Genomic DNA, 10,007 nt, shown 5'->3' on the forward strand with positions numbered 1-10,007 from the left:
GCCTTGGACGGAAGGGATGGAAAGTTTAGAGTGTGGGCTTGTTTAATACCGGTTGCCAGGCAACTAGTGAGCAACAGGGTAGAAAAGGATGAACAGCAGAGGAATGACCACACTAGGTGACAGCAGGACCCGACCAACATATACTCTACTTCCAAAATGGCACCCTGCTCCCCATATAAGGCCCATAAGACTCTGCCGAAAAGTAGTGTCCTATATAGGGGTCCATTTGGGATGCAGCAGCCTAGAGAGCAGAGCACTTCAACGTGTGTTGTTGTGAAAGCCAGGCTAATCTACTATCACTGATTATGATCATAATGATTGTGTCACCGAAGAGGGAACACAAATAGCCTAGCCTACTGCAGTGACAATACACATAGCCTACTGCAGTGACAATACACATAGCCTACTGCAGTGACAATACACATAGCCTACTGCAGTGACAATACACATAGCCTACTGCAGTGACAATACACATAGCCTACTGCAGTGACAATACACATAGCCTACTGCAGTGACAATACACATAGCCTACTGCAGTGACAATACACATAGCCTAGTCCACTGCAGTGACAATACACATAGCCTAGCCTACTGCAGTGACAATACACATAGCCTACTGCAGTGACAATACAAATAGTCTAGCCTACTGCAGTGACAATACACATAGCCTAGCCCACTGCAGTGACAATACACATAGCCCACTGCAGTGACAATACACATAGCCCACTGCAGTGACAATACACATAGCCTAGCCTACTGCAGTGACAATACAAATAGTCTAGCCCACTGCAGTGACAATACACATAGCCTAGCCCACTGCAGTGACAATACACATAGCCTAGCCTACTGCAGTGACAATACACATAGCCTAGCCTACTGCAGTGACAATAAACATAGCCTAGCCTACTGCAGTGACAATACACATAGCCTAGCCTACTGCAGTGACAATACACATAGCCTAGTCCACTGCAGTGACAATACACATAGCCTAGCCTACTGCAGTGACAATACACATAGCCTAGCCTACTGCAGTGACAATACACATAGCCTAGCCTACTGCAGTGACAATACACATAGCCTAGCCTACTGCAGTGACAATACACATAGCCTAGTCCACTGCAGTGACAATACACATAGCCTAGCCTACTGCAGTGACAATACACATAGCCTAGTCCACTGCAGTGACAATACACATAGCCTCGCCTACTGCAGTGACAATACACATAGCCTACTGCAGTGACAATACACATAGCCTAGCCTACTGCAGTGACAATACAAATAGCCTAGCCTACTGCAGTGACAATACACATAGCCTAGCCTACTGCAGTGACAATACACATAGCCTAGCCTACTGCAGTGACAATACACATAGCCTAGCCTACTGCAGTGACAATACACATAGCCTAGTCCACTGCAGTGACAATACACATAGCCTAGCCTACTGCAGTGACAATACAAATAGCCTAGCCTACTGCAGTGACAATACACATAGCCTAGTCCACTGCAGTGACAATACACATAGCCTAGCCTACTGCAGTGACAATACACATAGCCTAGCCTACTGCAGTGACAATACACATAGCCCACTGCAGTGACAATACACATAGCCCACTGCAGTGACAATACACATAGCCCACTGCAGTGACAATACACATAGCCTAGTCCACTGCAGTGACAATACACATAGCCTAGCCTACTGCAGTGACAATACACATAGCCCACTGCAGTGACAATACACATAGCCTAGTCCACTGCAGTAACAATACACATAGCCTAGCCCACTGCAGTGACAATACACATAGCCTAGCCCACTGCAGTGACAATACACATAGCCTAGCCTACTGCAGTGAAAATACACATAGCCTAGCCTACTGCAGTGACAATACACATAGCCTACTGCAGTGACAATACACATAGCCTACTGCAGTGACAATACACATAGCCTAGCCTACTGCAGTGACAATACACATAGCCCACTGCAGTGACAATACACATAGCCCACTGCATTGACAATACACATAGCCCACTGCAGTGACAATACACATAGCCTACTGCAGTGACAATACACATAGCCTAGCCTACTGCAGTGACAATACACATAGCCTAGCCCACTGCAGTGACAATACACATAGCCTACTGCAGTGACAATACACATAGCCTACTGCAGTGACAATACACATAGACTACTGCAGTGACAATACACATAGCCTAGCCTACTGCAGTGACAATACACATAGCCTAGCCCACTGCAGTGACAATACACATAGCCTAGCCCACTGCAGTGACAATACACATAGCCTAGTCTACTGCAGTGACAATACACACAGCCTAGCCTACTGCAGTGACAATACACATAGCCCACTGCAGTGACAATACACATAGCCTAGCCTACTGCAGTGACAATACACATAGCCTACTGCAGTGACAATACACATAGCCTAGCCTACTGCAGTGACAATACACATAGCCTAGCCCACTGCAGTGACAATACACATAGCCTACTGCAGTGACAATACACATAGCCTACTGCAGTGACAATACACATAGCCTAGCCCACTGCAGTGACAATACACATAGCCTAGCCCACTGCAGTGACAATACACATAGTACAGTCTACTGCAGTGACAATACACATAGCCTAGCCTACTGCAGTAACAATAAACATAGCCTAGCCCACTGCAGTGACAATACACATAGTCTAGCCTACTGCAGTGACAATACACATAGCCTACTGCAGTAACAATACACATAGCCTACTGCAGTGACAATACACATAGCCTACTGCAGTGACAATACACATAGCCTAGCCTACTGCAGTGACAATACACATAGCCTACTGCAGTGACAATACACATAGCCCACTGCAGTGACAATACACATAGCCTAGCCTACTGCAGTGACAATACACATAGCCCACTGCAGTGACAATACAAATAGCCTAGCCTACTGCAGTGACAATACACATAGCCTAGCCTACTGCAGTGACAATACACATAGCCCACTGCAGTGACAATACACATAGCCTAGCCTAGTGCAGTGACAATACACATAGCCTAGTGCAGTGACAATACACATAGCCTAGTGCAGTGACAATACACATAGCCTAGTGCAGTGACAATACACATAGCCTAGTGCAGTGACAATACACATAGCCCACTGCAGTGACAATACACATAGCCTACTGCAGTGACAATACACATAGCCCACTGCAGTGACAATACACATAGCCTAGTGCAGTGACAATACACATAGCCTAGTGCAGTGACAATACACATAGCCTACTGCAGTGACAATACACATAGCCTACTGTAGTGACAATGTTAGAGTAAGTTAAGAGATAAACAATGGCTCAAGGTTCTCATCACAAGGTGGTATAATGAGCTTTATAACATACAGGCCTGTTTAGTTGTCTTCGTGTATATTCATTAGCCCCAGCACAGAGGAGGTGTGTGACCTCAAAACCTTTTTCAAGCTGGTTTCCGGTGAATCAAACACGACTGTAAGCCATCGTTGTGAAAGGTTGGAGTCTCTACGTAAGGAGACAGCTATGTGTTTATGTATCGTAAAAGCAGAGGAAATACTGTACGTGTGGATCGGTCCAGTCACAGTCTGACAGAGATGGAGTCCAGACTAGTGGGGGTGGTGGTAGTCCCCCAAGCAAGGTGGTTGGGAGGGTCATTACATGGTGAAACATGGAGGGTGTGTGTGGGGGGGGGGCTAAAATGGTGAATCGTCCTACTTTCTTCATTTATAACATCATTTTAATCTGAAACAGAGCCTGTGACATTTTCTACACATAGAACCAATTACATACATCCTCTCTGCTGAGGGGGTTGTCAGACGTCCTCTCTACTGAGGGGGTTGTCAGACATCCTCTCTACTGAGGGGGTTGTCAGATGTCCTCTCTACTGAGGGGGTTGTCAGACGTCCTCTCTACTGAGGGGGTTGTCAGACATCCTCTCTACTGAGGGGGTTGTCAGACGTCCTCTACTGAGGGGGTTGTCAGATATCCTCTCTGCTGAGGGGGTTGTCAGACATCCTCTCTACTGAGGGGGTTGTCAGACATCCTCTCTACTGAGGGGGTTGTCAGACGTCCTGTCTACTGAGGGGGTTGTCAGACGTCCTGTCTACTGAGGGGGTTGTCAGACATCCTCTCTACTGAGGGGGTTGTCAGACATCCTCTCTACTGAGGGGGTTGTCAGACATCCTCTCTACTGAGGGGGTTGTCAGACATCCTCTCTACTGAGGGGGTTGTCAGACATCCTCTCTACTGAGGGGGTTGTCAGACATCCTCTCTACTGAGGGGGTTGTCAGACATCCTCTCTACTGAGGGGGTTGTCAGACATCCTCTCTACTGAGGGGGTTGTCAGACATCCTCTCTACTGAGGGGGTTGTCAGACGTCCTCTCTACTGAGGGGGTTGTCAGACATCCTCTCTACTGAGGGGGTTGTCAGACATCCTCTCTGCTGAGGGGGTTGTCAGACATCCTCTCTACTGAGGGGGTTGTCAGACATCCTCTCTACTGAGGGGGTTGTCAGACGTCCTCTCTACTGAGGGGGTTGTCAGACGTCCTCTCTACTGAGGGGGTTGTCAGACGTCCTCTCTACTGAGGGGTTTGTCAGACGTCCTCTCTACTGAGGGGGTTGTCAGACATCCTCTCTACTGAGGGGGTTGTCAGACGTCCTCTCTACTGAGGGGGTTGTCAGACATCCTCTCTACTGAGGGGGTTGTCAGACATCCTCTCTACTGAGGGGGTTGTCAGACATCCTCTCTGCTGAGGGGGTTGTCAGACATCCTCTCTACTGAGGGGGTGGTCAGACGTCCTCTGCTGAGGGGGTTGTCAGACATCCTCTCTGCTGAGGGGGTTGTCAGACATCCTCTCTACTGAGGGGGTTGTCAGACATCCTCTCTACTGAGGGGGTTGTCAGACATCCTCTCTACTGAGGGGGTTGTCAGACATCCTCTCTACTGAGGGGGTTGTCAGACGTCCTCTCTACTGAGGGGGTTGTCAGACGTCCTCTCTACTGAGGGGGTTGTCAGACATCCTCTCTACTGAGGGGGTTGTCAGACGTCCTCTCTGCTGAGGGGGTTGTCAGACATCCTCTCTGCTGAGGGGGTTGTCAGACATCCTCTCTGCTGAGGGGGTTGTCAGACATCCTCTCTGCTGAGGGGGTTGTCAGACATCCTCTCTACTGAGGGGGTTGTCAGACATCCTCTCTACTGAGGGGGTTGTCAGACATCCTCTCTGCTGAGGGGGTTGTCAGACATCCTCTCTGCTGAGGGGGTTGTCAGACATCCTCTCTACTGAGGGGGTTGTCAGACGTCCTCTCTGCTGAGGGGGTTGTCAGACATCCTCTCTGCTGAGGGGGTTGTCAGACATCCTCTCTACTGAGGGGGTGGTCAGACGTCCTCTCTACTGAGGGGGTGGTCAGACGTCCTCTGCTGAGGGGGTTGTCAGACATCCTCTCTGCTGAGGGGGTTGTCAGACATCCTCTCTACTGAGGGGGTTGTCAGACATCCTCTCTACTGAGGGGGTTGTCAGACATCCTCTCTACTGAGGGGGTTGTCAGACATCCTCTCTGCTGAGGGGTTGTCAGACGTCCTCTCTACTGAGGGGTTGTCAGACGTCCTCTCTACTGAGGGGTTGTCAGACATCCTCTCTGCTGAGGGGTTGTCAGACATCCTCTCTGCTGAGGGGGTTGTCAGACATCCTCTCTACTGAGGGGGTTGTCAGACATCCTCTCTGCTGAGGGGGTTGTCAGACATCCTCTCTGCTGAGGGGGTTGTCAGACATCCTCTCTACTGAGGGGGTTGTCAGACATCCTCTCTACTGAGGGGGTTGTCAGACATCCTCTCTGCTGAGGGGGTTGTCAGACATCCTCTCTGCTGAGGGGGTTGTCAGACATCCTCTCTACTGAGGGGTTGTCAGATATCCTCTCTGCTGAGGGGTTGTCAGCCATCCTCTCTGCTGAGGGGTTGTCAGACATCCTCTCTGCTGAGGGGGTTGTCAGACATCCTCTCTACTGAGGGGTTGTCAGACGTCCTCTCTGCTGAGGGGTTGTCAGACATCCTCTCTGCTGAGGGGTTGTCAGACATCCTCTCTGCTGAGGGGGTTGTCAGACATCCTCTGCTGAGGGGTTGTCAGACATCCTCTCTACTGGGGGGTTGTCAGACATCCTCTCTACTGGGGGTTGTCAGACATCCTCTCTACTGGGGGTTGTCAGACATCCTCTCTACTGGGGGTTGTCAGACATCCTCTCTACTGAGGGGGTTGTCAGACATCCTCTCTACTGGGGGTTGTCAGACATCCTCTCTGCTGAGGGGGTTGTCAGCCATCCTCTCTGCTGAGGGGGTTGTCAGACGTCCTCTCTGCTGAGGGGGTTGTCAGACATCCTCTCTACTGGGGGGGTTGTCAGACATCCTCTCTGCTGAGGGGGTTGTCAGACATCCTCTCTACTGGGGGGGTTGTCAGACATCCTCTCTACTGGGGGGGTTGTCAGACATCCTCTCTACTGAGGGGGTTGTCAGACATCCTCTCTGCTGAGGGGGTTGTCAGACATCCTCTCTACTGGGGGGGTTGTCAGACATCCTCTCTGCTGAGGGGGTTGTCACATGCCTTTTGTAGTAAACAATCACAAAGACAATTAAACAACAAAGTAATTGTATCTGTTGAACATTCAAATCATCTTTAGGCATTTAAAAATAATCATGTTTATCTGAAATAAACACTACAAATGATTAGGTTATCATCAGACCAATTAGGCAGCATACAGTGTGTATGCTGCCATAACAATCGATAACGTTATAACGTTGACTGTTACAATGCTCACAGCACAAAGAAATCTAAGGTCTACAAAGATCCAATCAGACTTCATCTGAAAGATTGAATTAAATTATTGCCAACATCCTGAAGGTCACAAATCTTGTGTTGATGTAAATATGAAAATAGTTGATTAACAGTAGGCCTATATATTTTTTTAAATATATTTTCTGATTTGGAAAACTCTTTTAAAATGTTCTTCTACAAGCGACACTCTTCTCCGTTGTTTTTTTTGTCGAGTTCAGCCGAGTGAAAAACACGAACTTGAACGCAACAGTTTCAAAAGGACCCAACCTACTTATATTACACATAGCGGAATGATTACCATCACAATGGCCCCGACATCACGACTGGAAACTTCTGTGTGGTTTCATAAACATATTCAAATCACCAACTTGTCTTAGATTGGGAGAGATACAAGTGGTTTTGACAGTGTTTTCTGCCGACCAGTCGATGATCGCTCAAATGGTTACCGTAACTAATTTAACATTTTTGTTTCGCCGAAGGCAACAACACAGATCGCTACATTGTTTCCACTCTGCCATTCCACTACTCAAACAAGCCGTAACAATGTAGCGAATTTATATCCGCTGGTCAAACTGAAGTAGCTCGTTAAATACCTGATGAAGCGCGGTCAGTCCGTCTATATTGGCGTGGTTGATGTCAGCGCCCTGTCGTAGGAGCACCGCTACCTCCTCTCTGTCCCCGGCCGAACAGGCTGCCATAAACACGGCTCCCTGAGCGAACCGAACCCGGGCCCTCCGCGTCCCGGTTCCCGTCGACCCGTCCCGCGTCCCCGGTCCCGTCTGATCGGTTTCCGAGCCTAGCCATCGCTGTAACTGATCCTGCCGTCGCTGTTTTGCAGCTTCGGATCGGGAACGATCAGTCGCCGCCATCTTCCTCGGTCTCTCCCGGGTAGATTCAGTACATGTTGCCGGCGGAGCCAAAGTAGAGCTGCATTAGGGATGTCCTTTCCGAGAGTCTGCGCCCCCTGGCGGTAACAACTCATACGACAGTCGAACTTTGGAAGGACAGGACAGGGCATTCTCCCAAGAGTGTGTCAGGCCGGGCCAATGCTGATTTGAGTAGGCTACTGTAAAAAAAAAAAAGCAGGCATGCTGATGACGCATTGTAGGACTCCCACGCAGGCAACAACGTCTTGGATATAAGCTGTAGGGCCCAAGGTAAACCATGCAGAAAAAAAAACAACTTTACTTAAACACCAAAGTGAGGATCTCTATTTGAGGATCTCTATTTGGAAATGGTTCAATTGAGTGTCCATGGAAAGTTGACCTTTTGTTTCTATGACAAACATACAGTATATGATAACACACACTATCAATACATGGTATGGTATCATGATCAATACACACATAGGCATATTATGATATTATCAGAAAAGTGCCGGATTACATTTAAACCAAGTATTTGTCCGTATACCGAAGCATACCTCTTGAGCTGTCTGTAATTCTCCTGACTGGCTCCTGACTGACTCCTGACTGGCTCCTGACTGGCTCCTGACTGACTCCTGACTGACTCCTGACGGGCTCCTGACTGGCTCCTGACTGGCTCCTGACTGACTCCTGACTGACTCCTGACTGACTCCTGACTGGCTCCTGACTGGCTCCTGACTGACTCCTGACTGACTCCTGACTGGCTCCTGACTGGCTCCTGACTGACTCCTGACTGGCTCCTGACTGACTCCTGACTGGCTCCTGACTGACTCCTGACTGACTCCTGACTGGCTCCTGACTGGCTCCTGACTGACTCCTGACTGGCTCCTGACTGACTCCTGACTGGCTCCTGACTGACTCCTGACTGGCTCCTGACTGGCTCCTGACTAGCTGGTGGTTATTTATTTATTTATTTATTTGTTTTAAAGAAACTAAATATTGCTGTTGTCTGATGAAAAGATAGAAACATACATTTTCATTTTTGTATTTATTGAAAACAATGTACTTTGAACATTCTATGAATCTTGGACCAAGAAAATGCATTCTCAAAACTTCTGTAGTTTCATAATTGTATGTTAGCTCATGGGTTAAATATGGTTAATAATGTTATTTTCATCACAAAGCGACAATACGCTTCTTCTGCATCTCTGCTTAACATCTGGGTTAAAGAATGGAATTAATATGAGCTTTATTCAGCACATTTAGTGATTGCTTGCTTTTCTAAAGTCTAGAAACCTTTCCAGCAGGCAATGCCAGTCAAGTTAGACAAGCTACTCTAAATGGATCGATAGCCTGAAATGGCTTGGTAGCTAGTTATGAGGTTAGGAGATTGTGAACCCATATGGCTGCCTAGCTAAAGCGAACTTCATCAAATTGCTAGGTGGCTAGTATTACAGAGAAACAACGAAACATTTTCGCTTTGTGTTATTTATTCATCGTGGAATCAATAGGTTACATAGCGTGATCAAATTAATTTATAAACGTGAGTCCTGCCCATCAAGGTACCCTCTCTCTCTCTCTCTCCTCCTCCACCCAGGATACTGCTCTCTAAAACCAGGGGTACCATTCCACCGAAGGCCTAGTGTCTGCGTTTTTTATTTATTTAGGGTTTTCCTTTCAACGAAGCCCTAGAATACCAGGTGAGGGGAGTTCTTTACTAATTAATGACCTAAATTCATCGCTCAAGTACAAAGGAGGAGCGAAAACCCGCAGACACTCGGCCCTCCGGTGTTTGAGTTTGACACGTGCACTGGAGTATACCGTATCTAGTATTCTGTCGAGTTTATCTTCGCTCCGTGCACCTTGGACTGAACCACTTACTTGTGAGAATAAGGGGGGTGTACTCTTTGCCTGCTCCAGTTAGTGTGCCACCTCCACAAAAGACCAGACAGACAAATAATGATGATCAAATGTGGACAACAACAAAAAATAAGTTTAGTAAATTAATTTCAACATCTGAAAAATAACAAGAACAGGACCAATCCGATGGGGGTACATGACCTGGTTCCTGACACTTCTGTAGCAGAATTAACATGTTTTATTGAAATTTGAGGCACTTAATTAAAGCACTTAGAAATTCCAAGATTTAGTCAACATTGTAAAAATTTATAGGCATTTTAAACCCTGCTCATAACATACTTTATTTCATCTGCAGTGAAAACATATGCACGTGAACCATGCATCAGAATCCTCACCTTTATTCAGTACATTGGCACATAACCAGGATGTGCCTT

General features: G+C 47.6%; 1 protein-coding gene across 4 annotated transcripts in view; it reads right to left on the bottom strand.

Annotated features, from left to right (window-relative positions):
* LOC127912147 (protein phosphatase 1 regulatory subunit 12A-like) overlaps positions 1-7,824 on the bottom strand; it is an 89,706-nt gene extending 81,882 nt beyond the window's left edge. For 3 of the 4 annotated variants that reach the window (XM_052480999.1, XM_052480997.1, XM_052480995.1), the window contains exon 1: positions 7,441-7,823. In XM_052480999.1, the coding sequence (XP_052336959.1) occupies positions 7,441-7,716 (276 nt within the window). In that variant the 5' untranslated portion in view covers positions 7,717-7,823. Of the gene's footprint in view, positions 1-7,440 lie in introns of all 4 variants that reach the window. The other variant, XM_052480996.1, reaches the window with a different exon arrangement.
* Positions 7,825-10,007: the final 2,183 nt, after the last annotated feature.

Source organism: Oncorhynchus keta, chromosome 26 (genome assembly GCF_023373465.1).
Source record: "Oncorhynchus keta strain PuntledgeMale-10-30-2019 chromosome 26, Oket_V2, whole genome shotgun sequence".
NCBI lineage: Eukaryota > Metazoa > Chordata > Actinopteri > Salmoniformes > Salmonidae > Oncorhynchus > Oncorhynchus keta.